At 32.3% G+C, this 15,679-nt stretch overlaps 1 protein-coding gene across 1 annotated transcript; it reads right to left on the bottom strand.

Moving 5' to 3' along the window:
• Positions 1-6,115: 6,115 nt before the first annotated feature.
• Positions 6,116-14,399, bottom strand: LOC147411612 (uncharacterized). Its single transcript, XM_086450339.1, has 9 exons — positions 14,164-14,399; positions 13,319-13,390; positions 11,804-11,893; positions 10,410-10,452; positions 9,105-9,211; positions 7,270-7,365; positions 6,861-7,051; positions 6,671-6,740; positions 6,116-6,517 (listed from the first exon to the last, which is right to left on the bottom strand). The coding sequence occupies exons 1-9, from the start codon at positions 14,293-14,295 to the stop codon at positions 6,389-6,391; spliced, it is 930 nt and encodes a 309-aa protein (XP_086306465.1). The 5' UTR covers positions 14,296-14,399; the 3' UTR covers positions 6,116-6,388.
• Between the last annotated feature and the right edge of the window lie 1,280 nt (positions 14,400-15,679).

Here is a 15,679-nt window from a genome sequence, read left to right as displayed (position 1 = left end):
ATTAAATGAGTAAAAGAGAAAAAAAAATAGATAAATTAAGAAGAATAAAAATAGAAATATAATATACATGAATAAGGGGGTAGAATAATTAAAGTGGTTTTTACACAAAGATTTGTGTCAAACAATTGTAGTAACTCAGTTATGTTTTATTACGTAAAAGATTTTCAAATGTGAGTCTTGACTATGACGAGATCGAGTCATCTTATCCTCATACGTGATAAATCATTTAACTCAATTTATAATTATTTGTTAAAATATATTTATAATTTCTTTTTAGAATCATATATTATAAGATCATTAGTCACACGTTAATTTTTATTTAAATAATACATATTTAAAATATATATAAATTATTATTTAATTATAAAAAATACAAATCTTTGATTGATTTGGACAATTTGACTAATTCAATTGAGATTTTCGAAGTATTGTTCAAGTCATCTTCTTTGTCTCATGAGATGGTGTGAAGCCTAAGACGCGATGTAAATCCATCTCATCCGTAAACGATACCAATATAACTTGGGAAACTCACCTTGAAAAATCATACTTACAATTACAAAAATATAAAATAGTTTTCTAGATGCATCACCTCTTGGCATCCAAAAACATAATTGGATACCACATGAACAAATTATCTTTTTTAATAAAGACATGGCCTATTGGTCTATGATATCATTTTTACTGTGTAAAGTGTCAGTATTGATCTCGTTCTCCAAAAGCGTGGGAATTATAATACGAGTGAATATTGATCAATCGTATGTCTCAAAGAATCTCCCGTACGTTCTCATGAGCACGGTCACTTTGACAACTAACATGCTCAATTAACATTATGCGGTTTCAAGACTACATACTCGTGTTGCTTCAAACCCAATTTTTGTAAAAAACCCATCATCCAAAAACATTCTTTACCTACCGAAACAGATTAAGAGAGCATGAGAATCCGAATACGAGTGATAATATAGTGAAAATAGCAAGGAGTCGAACCGTACCTTATCTACGTGGTGACTCTTGACTGAACAAAGGGGGGCAATACCATGGAAGCAATTTGTGCTCTTATGCAGCAACTTCCAAAATTGTGGGATTTCAAGAATGGTATGTAACTGACATTTTCATTAATATTATAAAAATATATTTACAAAAAGGTTATAATCCCTTAACTCCTAAAAATGACTCATGAAAAAAACACTTAATCCCAATCCTTTAAACACGAAATCCAATGATTGAGATTTATCCTCGAGTTAAGTATCTCTGAGATTTGTGTTGTCAAGATACGAATAAATCTCAACTATTGGATTTTGTATCTAAATAGTTAGGTTCGTGTGTTTTCTCATTAGTCATTCTTTATGAATTGACGGATCCCAACCCTTACAAAAATACCATCATATAAAACGTAAAACATTGAGACTATGTTTTAGAGATTCTATAGCCACACCAACTTTTGCAAAATGCCACTCCAATTCATACATAAATCACCCAAGATTTAACACACGTCTTGAGGTGATGTTAGCAAAAGTTGGCGTGGCAATAGAAGCTCTCCTTTTGTTTGTCATTTTTCTTTAAAAATATATGACAACGGAGTTGACGTCGAATACTTACATCATTCATCTGCAATCGATCATTGATGCATTGTATTATATTGTTTTTCATGTTCCATGGTCAAATATTTTTTATTGGGATAAAATAATAAATATTTTACTTTATAATTTAAGATTGATAATATTTATTGACATATTGGTAATATTTAGAAGAAAATAAATCAAATTTATCAACTAAGTTATGAACTAAGAAATACAATAATTTTGTCAAGACTCAACTATGGACAATAGCTCCATTATATTTATAATCCTTTGATGTCCAAAGCCTGATTTCATTTCCTCACTCCATGTTACGATCCCTATCTATTAGTTGAATAAATTTATGGATTTAGTAAATTTATTAGTTTAATAAATTTATTATATCCTATTTGTAGGATTTTGTGTTCGATTAGGATTCTTAAAGATTTGATTGTTACGGGCGATTTATCTTCCAATATTATCTTTTGGGAAATATTTAGATTGGAGAAGAAGAGAATAAATTTTTAGGAGAAATCCTATACGAGGCTTTGCACCCCTCGAAGAGGTAAGATATAACGGCTTTGACCCCCTCAAAGTGGTCATATCAACTAATAGTTATTAGTTTTTTTTTTTTTTTCCAAGTTTGTAACAATTGGCATCAAAGCACTTTCTTGGACAAAAGGTTGTGGGTTCTATGGAGGCCGAGAATGTTATGAAAGCAAAGGATGGAGGAAAATCCTCTCGAAATGGATACTAAGAAAAAGATCCCCTCAAGGTGGTCACATTCACTTTTACTACCATTCAAGAACTACATTGCATTCACGTGATGATTCAAAGATAACAAGACTTGAAGAATTGATCATGATCAATGGAAGATTTGAAGATCTTAATATGAATTTTCAAATTAACCTTGAGGACAAGATTTCTTCAAAGGGTGGCGGAATGTTACGACCCCCATCTATGAGTTGAATAAAATTAGGGATTTATAGCAACTTCAACGTACATGGGTTCGAGTTCTAAATTCTCTCTCAACTGCCATTTTACAAAGTCAAAGCAGTCCGAAAACACTCCAATGTATTCAGATAGGATTCTACAATTTGAAATATTTTGAAAAAAGAGAAAATGAAAGAGGCAAAAAAAGATAGTGAATTTCTCTCTCATTACTTGTTGGCAGTAAAAAATAATGATAGTTGTAAAATATTTTACTGTAGTTAAATGTGTGAAGAGTCATTTTTCTAGTAAGATTAGAGTAAAGACCCTTTGATTAAGTCAAATGACTCTCCACAATAAAATGCCTACTAGATACATCTACTTGCTTTGGAGTAGGTGTTAGAGATTCATTTTTCTTTATCATTAAGCCTTTTTAGTCCAAGTAAGTAATAAATGAATGTTCAAAGAATCAGCTGTGATCACAAAAACTCTTAAGAAGTTATCCCTCTGTACTTGAAATCCATTAAATTTTAGCATTGAAGTACTATGAGAAAAATTAGTATGGCAATTGAAATTGCATCCAAAAATTGGGTAGAAGTAGACAAAAATAGGGCTTTAAAAGCTTTTTCAAAATTTGGTGATCTATGTGTAGAAGTTTCTTGATTTTTTTCCCCTTATGCCCTGACATGGCCATGTGTTGTCTTTGAGAATCAAGATGACATCTTTGACAAAAGTACTTTCCACTGCCAGATTTAGACAAAAATGGGTGAAAAAGGACATTAGATTCTCTTCCTTGATATTGAAAAATAGTTGAATGGACCGCAATTATTTCAAATCAAACTTTTGGCCTCACATACTTTCAAATTTTGGATTTAAAAATTGAAAATAAAAGTGATTCTCAAACCCCATTCACCACATTATAGGTTCAAATCGAGAATCTAATGAAATCGTAAGTTTTGGACTAATTTGATCAATTTGAACTGATTATTAGTTCGGCTTTGAGTTTAAAAAGTGAAGAATCGATTGATTTAATTCGATTCTCAATTGAGACATTGTAAAAAATCGAATCAAACCGAGAACTAAACATATTGAATAGACTATATCAAAGATTTTCTCTTCTGGTGTTATCGTGTTAAGAAGATGAAGGAAATAACATTCTCTCATTTTGCCATGGATCGAGTTTTGAAACAAAACTGTTATATTTTATTGACAAAAAACACTTAAAAAGAATGAGTTGTCTTCCACCTCCTATTATTTTTCAATTATTTAAAACAACAAGACACGAGTTTTGAAATAAAAATTGGAAAATGCTGGAATGACACAAATGGAGACACAAAGGTGACAAAAATGATGTGGATGTGCGCATAACCGTAGATGCTTTTTACTTGTAATAAAAGAATAGGCTAATGTTATACTTCCTATTATTTTCCAATTGTTTAATAAATCAAGATGGTGAATATTTGTTAAGTGTGATACAATGCATCAACTTCGATGCACATTAATATGAAATTTAATACATACACAATGCCCGAGAATTGAATCGAACTAAGAGTTGTTTGGGTTGGTTTTGTTCAGCTCTAAAACACCCCCAACCCGAACCATGTGCACCACTAATCATAGGGCATTGGTTGTGGTTGATGGATAGGGCTAGCAACGGGTTGGGAAGGCGTCTACCGACTCCATACCCAAATTAAGACAGACCCATACCCAAAATTTCACCAAAATTTTAGACTATGTTTGGATTGAGAGAAATGGAGAAGAGAAGAAAAAATAAATGAATTTCTCTCCATTTCTCTTGTTGGAATTGTTAAGTGGGAAGAGAAGAGAAAATAATTGTAGAGAAGAGGAGAGAAAAAAAAAAGTTCAACAAAAAAAATCTTTCTCTCCATTTAAAATATTTTATAATTCCAACTCTGCACCTAAATCTCTTTTAAGCTATTTTAAAATTTCAAAATTGTCCTAAGTTCTCTCCTACCAATCCAGCCATGATGGAGAGAAATTGAGTTTCTCTTCACTTCTCTTAATGAGTTTCTCTTCTCTTCACTTATCTCAATCCAAACATAGCCTTAGGGTAATATTCAAATCTGAATTTTTACCCAAATTTTAAGTGAATAACCAAATCTAATTTTTTTACCCACCCTCGCCTAAATTTTTTGTTACCCAAATTTTACCTACTCTTGATTGAATTTTTACTCTAATACCAAAAATTATATAATAAAAATTTCTACAAATAGACAATACAAATATCATGTTATCAAATACATATCCCAACAACATGCAATCGAATAATCCATGGCTCAAAACGCTTATCATAACATCTTAAATCAGATTTATAGACTGAGTTACTTGTCAAATTCTAATTTTGCCCTCGGTTAAACAAGTAATTGGGTCGGATGTGACATATATTTATATTTGACCCTACACAAAAATTTGATAAACAAATATCGAGTAATATTACTTGAATTCTTAATTAGATAAAAAAACCTTACCTATATCCAATTTATCCGGGTAGGATGAGCCAGGTAGACAGGCATTATTCCAGCCATTGCCAGTCATGGAGGGTCTTTACATTATAGTTGCTAAGTTATTTTCACAAATCTTTATTATTACAGTGGAGAAGGCAGAATAGATGTGGTTCGACACCAAAATTTGGATTTCAAAAATACCCCCACCTTAACAGTAGAACTTAATATCCAATCAAGGTCGTTTTGGTCAAAAATTGACCCCTGAAAATCAGGTTGGTTAATTTTAAAAATTACAAAAATATCATTTTTATTATATATTATTTACAAACCCTCTAAGAAATGTTTTAATTACAAATAAGCCCTTTGATTCATGTATGTTTGCACATGCCACGTTCTAGTAATAATTAATATAAATATAAAGTTTTTAGAGAATAATGTAACTAAGTTATACACTTGATCTACGTCAAATATCATCATCATCAAATGTTTATCTTCCAAAAAAAAAATTATACATTAAAGAGTTCCATGACTATCAACTTATGAATTACAAAATGCATTATTATCGAATTTTTAAAGAAATTAATTCCAAAAAAATAGATTAAAAACTAATTTTTAAAAAGAGAAAAGAAATGGTTCATATAAACATCACCTTAGAGTGGGAAATAAATTTTGTTTTTAATTTCTCAAGATTAATAATGTTACCCAAACCTTTATTATATTCAAATCTCCTCGGATCTAATCGTAGGATCATTATGAATAAACACACTTCAGAACGATCAACATTCCTTGGCTAGCAGATTCTTTCATGTTCAATTTTGTACGATATTCCCTTCGTTACCAAACTTGTCATCAATCCGACGCTTGAAGATATAGGAAAATGTTAGGACATCATGTTTGAGAATATGAACACCATATAAAGGAAAAAAATGTGGGATCTAGATATCAAAATGTGTTGGGAAATAAGAAGATATTCCTTAAAATGCATTTGGAGTGCCTCATAAGTCATAACCACCCAAAAAAAGGGATTGTTTTCATGTATGGCTGAACCAGTAATTTTGATTTTGGTACTTTTCCCAATCCAAAAGGAGGGCCATTGTCTATCCATAATAAATTAGAGAAATTAGAAAAAGAAAAAGAAAATATAAAAAATAATAATCAGGGACTAAGGAAATGAAAGACAGCTCCATTGAATGGTAAATTCAAGGGTAAGATATTCCTTGTCTGTGGAAATCTTAGCCTTATTTCAATTCCTCTTTCAATCAATCAGTCTGTTACTGAGATAAATTATTTACTGCAAATTATACGAAATTATTCTTAATAAATACTGCACTACTTTTAGACTTACTGTGCTAAATCTTGAACAATAAATAAAAGGATTGCAGTTGGAGGTTTGCTTGCTTTAACACGAAATTTTGCTCGGATGGAAGTAATTAGAGAACACTATAGGACCCTTGTTTGGTTAGCTAGCATATGATCAAACCCTCCCCCAGCCTGAAGTGCTGCCACCCTATTTCCTCCCAAGACATTGTGGTTAAGCTGTTGCAGCCACCGATTGGTTGCTGGATCTTCCTGAAAAAAAAAAAAAAAAAAAAAAGTGGAAAAAGTTTAGATCAAAGAAATGGACCAACACCAATTAGGCCTGTGAAAGACACATGGAATTCATGACAGATAAAAGGGTGATCAAACGACGAGATTTTAACAAGTTTCATTTGTAGCACTTACACGAAGGCAGCTGTTGAAAGTTGAATCTCTTAACATGTCAGGAAGGGAATTTCTTAATGCTTCACAAGCCCTGCATTGTGGAAATAAAAGATCATGCCCGTGTCATTGTATGATAATGACTATATACATGAACAGAAAATGGCACCACTATGTTATAATTCATGCTGTGAAAATTACTTCATTAACCAACCTTGGATTATCAGAAAGCCTAAGATAACAGCGAATTATATGTTTAAGCAGTCGTAATGAGGGTTGTTCAGCAAGTGATGCAACCATGTTGCCTAGAACACAACCTACTGCATAAAATCGTTCCGGTGTAGCACAAATATATTGTAGCCCCACATCATCCAATAGAATCTTTTGAACAATGAAGGTAGCCACCTATACAGTTAACAAGAGTCAGTAAGGAGTTGTCCCTAAAAGAATCAAAAGTGGCAGAGAAATACTAAAACCAGAAAATCTAATAGACTTGTCTTTAAACTCTCGTAGAAAGCAACCAAAATACTATTAACTTACACAATTCAAAGCTTATATTGGGAAAATGAGGCGCCAGTGATATTCAAATGTTCACAATAGAATAAAAAAGAGTCCTGACTTACTGTTTTTGAAAGTTCACTGCCCATCTCCATCGTGCGCAGACACAAGGGTATTATTTCAGATTTGAGAAGGAAATTAATAACTTCTGTGTCATCAACCTGCAAGAGTAGATTCAAATTTATTTACAAACTCCACCAGTGTGGGCAATAAGGTTGCATTGACCTTGCATGGGCGTTAAGCCCAGGAACGACAAAATCAGAGATAATTGCATTTAAGTGAACTAAAGAAGAACTTCAAAGATCAAATAAAGTCATTTGAGATGGTTTGGGTATGTGCAAAGACAAGCAATAATAACATTGATTAAGAGCTGTTTGAGGCAAAGTAGAAGGGTCTAAAGGGTAAGAGGATTGTCAAAAATGAGGTGAATGTAGATAGTAAAAAAAATGAAGACAAGTGCCTTGACTGAAGGACATGATTAAAGATTAAAGATTAAAGATAGAGTGGAATAGCAAATGGGATTTATGTTGCCACCCCAAAAAATTGGGATAAGGTATAAATGATGAATATAATGAATGCAGGTGCATGTTAGGGTGATGACTATAGAACTGGGTTCAATTCCCACCAACACCAAGTTGGTGAACCATTAAAAACATGGTTTGAGTAGTTTGGGAGATATAACCAAAGCAACAGCATGTGTTTGTGTCAACAGAAAGTTGGGGACAACAACTTCCCAAGTCTATAACTCTCAAACCAGGACTCCAAATTGGTTGGTTCTTTTTATTACTATTATTATTATTATTATTATCATTACTATTATTATTATTATTATTATTATTATAATATATAGAACATATTGAAGCAATTCATCCCAATAAAAAATCTCTCCAATTAGAGTTGATTTGATTGGGTTTTGACAATGATTTATACCCAAAGGTCTAAAATTCAGATTGCTGAAATTTTCATTCATGCAGGTTCAAGCATGTAATATTTTGAATTTGCATTTGCATTTAAAACACTTTTCCATCTATTTTCCTTACACATTTAGGTCAAAATAAACTTGTTCAAAGGTTCCCCACACTAATGGGATCAACCTAAGACTTTTGCAAAAAATTAATAAGTATCTAACACGGAACCTACACATCATCTAAAGTTTCCAAAAAATTTCAAAAATGGCCAAGTTCACTAGATAACCATCATAATGATGGGGAGTGGGGTGTCTAACACCTTCCCCACTCTTTAACCGAATCCCCTTATCCAAATCTCTTTAGTTTGATCATTGGAGCCGCTTTTCTTTGAAAGGTGTATTTCAAAAGAAAATTTTGTTTTTGGTGACCATTCATGCCCTAAAACAAAATGAATGTCGGCGAGTCCAAACTTTGAGTAGTATGAGATTTTCCTAGTTGAAAACCGCATAGCTACAGCTAGTGTCCTAAAAAGGACACCTCTAGGCATTTGAGAAGTATGCCTCGATGCAAGCTGAAAGGATCCTGCTTTGATGTGCAATAATTTAAATGAGGCTTAAGCTACGCCTACAAGAGGTACAAGGCAACCCAGTTAATATGGAATAGAACTTAAAGAAAGGTGAATCTTTTTTTCTTCCATATCCCCAGAAAACCAATATGATATATTGACTGAAGCTCATAGGATAGAACAAAAATTATCACAGCGCACAGGATAATTTCATTAAGGAGAAGACAACTTCCTTTCTTATAATATATCGACCAAAGCTCATTGGATAGAACAAAAAATTAAGACAGGTTTGGAACAAGAATTATATATATATAACTGTTGAATCAATAATGTCTTTAGAGATCAAGTTATTTAGACAACTATGAAGCATAAAATAAATGGGAATACAAACATTTTTGAAATATAAAATCAGCAAGCATGTAAGTACCTTTACGAGTGCACCAATAACACCCAAGCTAGTAAGCCTCAAATACTCAAATGGTCTTGTCTTGGTTGTAGTATTTAGGAAAGGGTACAGATACAAAGGTATATGAGCTGCAACAGTATAATAGAAATTTCCTTACAATGATCAACCATATGTATGATATCAAATGCATTTTCATGGAAGAGATATACTCATAGAATTACTCTACTAGATGATCCATGTGCATATTATAACAAACTAGGAAAACAAACAAGTTTTTGGATAAAGAAGTCCATTATTTGTTGAAACACTACAATCATTCATGTAAAAAATGGAAAAACACATTTCTACAGCAATTTCATAATTATACAGCTATTTAGCATTTACAGACTCGGAAAGGTACAAATTGTAAATCTGATCAACTGAAAGCATCTATAGATAACCCTTGTTGACGGAAATAAAGCAATAAGCAAGTAAAAAATCACTTGAACTTATATTCAATGATCAAACTGAATTTATATTAAATTGAACACTTTAAAAAAAGCACTATTCTCCTACAGCATCCCTTGTCAAAAATTAGAATCTTGAATCAATCTGAGTTCCAAGTAATAACAATACAGAGCTTACCCGTACTAGGTAAAGGGAAGAGAAGAGGAAAGACGATAAAGTTGGAGGGGTATTAATGGAAAATGGAGAGAAGAGTAAAAGCAATATATTAAGTTGAAGAGGATTCTTGGAAAGGTGAGGTAGAAGAGGAAAGGTAATAAAGTTGGAGAGGTATTGTTGGAAAGTGGTGGTCCAACAAAAAGGCAAGTTGTCATCAAGATTCGTGGCAAGATTAAATCCCAACCCCCCCCCCCCCCCTTTTTTTTTTTTTGGGGGGGGGGGGGGGGGGAGGTGGGCAACCGTCCTGTTTTATTATATAAGATTATGTCAACAGTATACAATAATGAGGTATCAAAACACCATAAATGTAAGAGTAAAGATGTAAGACTTCTTTCCTAGATGAATGAAGTTCATCTTCTATTGAAGAATATCATGACAGATGTACACAGTTGATCGAACAACTTATGATAATCCATATCTGTGTAAAGCAGTAATGTTACCAGACATTTCCTGAATGGAAAATAAAGAAACAACATAACACTGCAATAAATGCTCTAATAGGCTCTTAAATATGTATAAATTAATCATATTCAAAGCCTTTCTCACAAAATATTTGGGAAATATGAATTGATTCACAAATATGAAATTCTTTGGTTTGTTTTTACGCAGCTGTGTCAATTAAGACATGGATTAAATAATTTAAAGTGTACTCAGAAAAATTACCATTGAGAAACAGTATCCTTGTATCTGGGTGAGAAGCAACACACTAGAAATTTGACAACAAAAAAAAAAGGAGGAAAGAATGGCATCAGTTATTTCTGGATAATGAAAAAAGACAAGCAAACAGTAATAACTTGACAACCATGAGACATGCATAAAATTCTAAGAACTACGTTCCAATTGCAATTAAAATGAGAACATAAAGCACCACACACGTAAGATCTGAATTAACACCATCAGGTAATGACAGAGAATGAAAAGGGTCTGAGCTAGGTGGATTCTGGATGCCGGTATGACTCAGATGAGGAAACTGAGATCCATATCCGACCCATGTTAATCTGATGAAAGATCTCAATTGTTTTTTTCTTGTTCAGTAGGATATTAATTATTGGTATAGTAGAATCTTCATATCCCACATGCTTGGGTTCTCCAAATTCACTGTAACATATAGGAGTCTTATGGAAGGTTACTCAAAATTACCATAAAGATCAAAGGGTATTCCACAAGGAGAATCAGAAAAATCAGCTTAACTATTAAAAGAGTACTCTTCGATTTCCTGTAGATGCTACAAGGTGAATCAACACAATGGGTTTCTTTTAAGAGTGGGACATCCATGTCTTCTTACATCACATACGTCCTGTCACTCAAATAACTATCATGGAGGTGTTCTCCGGTAATCACTCATTGGGACCCAAATAGATCATCATGGGTATAGGATCGATGGAGATTTCAGGCAGTGAGCGTTCCCCAAAAATACTCTTGGATTTGGGCGTGGAGCACTCTCTATAAGAACTGAAGTTAAGAAGACCATCACGATACAGAGCGGAGATGGGTCTAACATAAGTCTATGGTATGATATGTGGATTCCGGAGATTATTCTATTTAATGTCATGGTTAAAGTGTGTGATGTATTTTATGCATTGAAGAAAGATGCTATTCAAATTGAAGAGAAAAAAATACGTTAATATTTTTTCTTGACTCCTTGCTCAATTGATTTGGGTCATGTTCAAAATTAGCAAAAAAGGAAAAAAAAGAAAAAGAAAAAGAACATAGAAGCCTTTCTTAGAGATATTACAAGGACTCCTTACAGATATTAATCATTAGGCTATAAAACAATGTAACTGAGTAGCAGATCTCGCGGCCTCTTTTTGCACATTGTCCTCTTTCTGATTGTACTCCTTAACCAAATTAGTAAACTAATAACCATATGACATAAGATTTTCAATGAATTCAACTTTGTTGAAAACTATAAACTCCAATATTGCTCAAAAATAAATATTTTCGTTAAAAACGATCATCATGAAAGAAAAATAAAATACTTCAAACCAAGGAGATTCAACGAGGTAGATAAAATAAAAATATCATGACGTAAAACCAAAACGAAACGTCATATTGACCTGGAGAAGAGCAAGTGCATTGCAAACTCGGTTTGAATCTCCAGGAGTGAGCGTTGGTGGTGACAGAACAGGATATATAGAAACTATCTCCTGTGAAAAATGAGAAGCTTTGAAGTTAGTGATAAATCATGCAAGAAAAAGTAAGATGATATGTTTGAATAGAATGTGTCTCAAACAATTTTAATATTTATTAAGCAACATAGCTTACATTTAGAAGTAGAATCAACAAAGAGCTTCAGTGGGGAAAAAAGAAAAAAGAAAAAGTCTCCGAAAAGAAAAATTATAGTGGAGGTACTGAAAGTATATAGTATGACCTAGCTTTGATGAAAATAAATTGTCTTGAACAGGGGCGAAGCCAGGATTTTTAGTCAGTGGAGGCTAAGCACAAACAATAAAAATGTCATCATCCAACGTTGAAGAGCATGTCATTATTTTGAACAAACACATACAAAAAAAAAAAAAAAAAATGTGCCACTTAGAAAGGAAGGTTTTTCCAAATTTTTTAAGATAAGAAATTCCTTTATTAAGTAAGAAAAGTTTCTTGACCAAATTACCTTGTGGCATCCGAAAACACGATCTGATGACAGGGTTGTAGAGCAAAAAATTCAAAGAACTTTGAAAAAAAAATTATTTTAAATTTAGGAGTTCCACAGCTGTCCATTTTCAACACCTTTGATCAAGAACCAAAAACTCTTTCTTTTTTAAATTTGAGTTTTTCTATGAAATCTACAACGTTGTGGTGTTGGATTAGCAATTTAGTAATCGATGTGGGTCTGACGACCCTTAGAAAGATTTTAAATCTTACTAAGTTAGTGAGATTAACCTAACTCATTTTTAGGCTCACTGTTTCAAAGTGGAAATGTCGGCCTTTCAATTAACAAAGGTATCTCTAAAGTAATTCAGTGCACACGTGGGTGATAGGTCTGCCCTGGCAGGGATGCATGTCATTGAGTTTGAAAATCACAGGGGCTATATTTAATATTGAGCAATACAAGGGGGGCTAAATCACCAGTTGTTTTTGGAAAAAAAAAAAAAGTTCAGTGGAGGTTATATCCCCCACTCATCCTTAGCTGGCTTCGCCCTTGGTCTTGAACTATAAAGCTACATAAATATTTAGAAAAAATGTAGTATGTTGTTAGGGGGAGAAAAAAAAGAAAAGAAATTAAGGCCCTGCTTGGTACCTTGCAAATCATTTGCAAATGCAAAAGATTTTCTGGAATCACCTTTATGAGTGCTTGGTTACATAATGCAAATGATTTGAATGGATCATCTAAACTCTTAAGAAATTTCAGCAAATGTTTTGCACCGAAAAAAGTGCTGCAAATCATTTGAAAAAGTTATGTAACTCATGCTACATTAACATGCATAAAAAGTTACCAAAATACCCTCCATCAAATATACATTATCTTGCATTTTAAAACTGCACAAATACCTCTACCGAAGAAATTATTCAAAATGCTAAATTATAGAAATTGCCTATGTCCAACTAACAATTGATAAATAACACAACCATACCTGTAAGAGTGCGGCAATTGTACCGAAAGAATGCCACAACAAAGGGGCGAGATCTTGGAACACCTCCCTCTTCTAAATAAAACAAGGATCAACAAAGTGGGGTTTACAAACCAATATGTCAAATTATAACATAAAAATATAATGTAAAAAGTTGTGGGCACAATTTATCGACATATACAATACTCGAAAGAAGTGCATTTTTCTCATTTCCCATACGCTTCCAAATCCGTTTAACACAAAAAAAGAAAGCAACAGAAACTAACATTATGCATATCAACTTGATTAGGAAAAAAAAAATCTCTACTGACAGAAAGTTGTGGAATTTCTCCCCAAACATCCACAAAAGAAAATTTTTTTAAGCTTTCAAGAGACCATTCAATTGTCGCAAAACATGCATATTTAAAATGTGGATTCAGTTTATTCTCCTCAATCCCATTTTGGCTCATTTATCAACCAAATACAACAAATTGACTAACAGTTTAATAATACAAATAAAGCAACATAGAATTTTTTGGAGAAATCAAAAATCAAAATTACCATTCTTTTCTTCAAAAAGATTTCTACGTTTTCATAACCAAAGAGCATACATTGGGCGCAAAATTATCAAATTTATTGAAATAAAAAGCCTCAATTTTATTTTATTTTTTATTCTTTTTTGTTTCTGCAGAATCCATTAGCCCATCAAACAATGACCCAAAAATGATTCCCATTTGACAAATCTTAACCCTAAACACAAACAAACATTTATAGTTTAAGAAAAAATAATATGGCACTCAAACCTACAAAATAAGAGATTTTTATTTTACAAAAAAAATAGGACAAATAAAAAGCAAAAAATGGGAGACCTTTGAGAGATCAAAGAGAGCACTTTCTCTGAGATCAGGGTTAATGAGCTCGAGCACCAACTGCTCCACAGAAGACAAATTTCGATCTTTATTATTGGGCTGAGCAGAAGCTCCGAAAGTTGGAGGATTCATAGATACAGAATGGGGTTGATTTAAATTTTTTCTCTAGTCTTCACTTTTCTCTCGTTCTTGATCTCTTCTGTTAAAGACGATTCTGAGAATCTGACGTAGAATTTCAAACATATTCGGGTGTGGGTATTTTGGACATACCCCTCCATATTTTTCATGAATATTTGAGAAAGCCCATATATTACTCATTTTGAAACTCCTTACACACCCCTGTCCACGTTTATATGGATAATGACCTAAATGCCCTCATCTTAAACCTCTAGTTGAAACTCTCGCAAACATGGTTTCAAAACTCGTCCGAGAACGAGATGTATCGCCCGAGTTGACTTCAGACACATTCATTTTTAAATTTTTTTTTTTTTTTTTTGAATGAGACATTTCAAACGTATTGGAAAACTCGTTCAAGACGACTCGGTATTTGACATGGACGAGATGTGAAACCGAGTTTTAACCTGATATAAACCTTTTTGTGGAAAACATCTATTAAGTTTTTACTCAAAATTTTAATTTGGACATTTAGCATAAAATTTTCATAGGTTTATGGCAATGGCAAAATAAAGCCATGTTTTTTTAATACTCAAAATGGGGCTAATTGTTGTAATAACTCATATTTTTGGATAGAAATACCCTTACCTAAAACTTCTCTAATAAACCCTTGAAAAATAATCTTTTAAATTGGAACTTCCTCCTTCTCAATATTTTATACCATCGATGTATAGATATATATATGGGGAATGCTAACGTCCAAGACCTTGTGAGGACGTTTACATTGTCCAACACTTTTTTTTTCAATAATACCCCTTCTTATTTTACTTTTTAATGAAAAAGACAAAGATATGTTAGTTTTATACAATAAGTATATTTATTATACTATTAATAAATGCATTTATTATGTTGGCATTGATTGTCAAAATATTTAATAAAACAAAGATTTTTAATTCAAAATACTTAAATGCTCGTAAAATTTATTATGTAAACAAGCATTTATTGTGTAAAAGACTAACATACCCTTGTCTTTTTCATTAAAATACAAAATAAAGAGTGGTATGTTAGTCTTTTATATAATAAATGTTTGTTTACATACTAAATGATATGAGTATTTAAGTATTTTGAAATAAAAATATTTGTTGTAGAAAATGTTTGGGCAATCAATGCCAACATAATAAATGTATTTATTAATGGCATTATAAATGTATTTATTGTATAAAAGATTAGCATACCCTTGTCTTTTTCACTAAAAGACAAATTAAATAAGGGTATTATTGAAAAAAAAATGTTATAGAGAGAGAGATCCATTATCTACGAAATAGGCTTTAGATTTGAGAAACAATAGTGAATCTTGTAGATCTACGCACTCTCATTTTCGATTTCTGATCTTTCGACGATT

Source organism: Akebia trifoliata, chromosome 1, assembly GCF_017979445.1.
Source record: "Akebia trifoliata isolate Shusen 1 chromosome 1, ASM1797944v1, whole genome shotgun sequence".
NCBI classification, from domain to species: Eukaryota; Viridiplantae; Streptophyta; class Magnoliopsida; order Ranunculales; family Lardizabalaceae; genus Akebia; species Akebia trifoliata.
This window is presented reverse-complemented; position numbering and strand designations above follow the sequence as displayed.

Bases quoted from the DNA above. Each gene is read 5' to 3' on its own strand.
- LOC147411612 (XM_086450339.1), bottom strand. From the start codon at position 14,295: ATGAATCCTCCAACTTTCGGAGCTTCTGCTCAGCCCAATAATAAAGAT. The intron at 7,366-9,104 runs GTACTTACATGC...CTACTCTTGCAG, and splicing joins TTATTGGTGCACTCGTAAAG to GTTGATGACACAGAAGTTAT. The intron at 6,518-6,670 runs GTAAGTGCTACA...TTTTTTTTTCAG, and splicing joins CTTTCAACAGCTGCCTTCGT to GAAGATCCAGCAACCAATCG.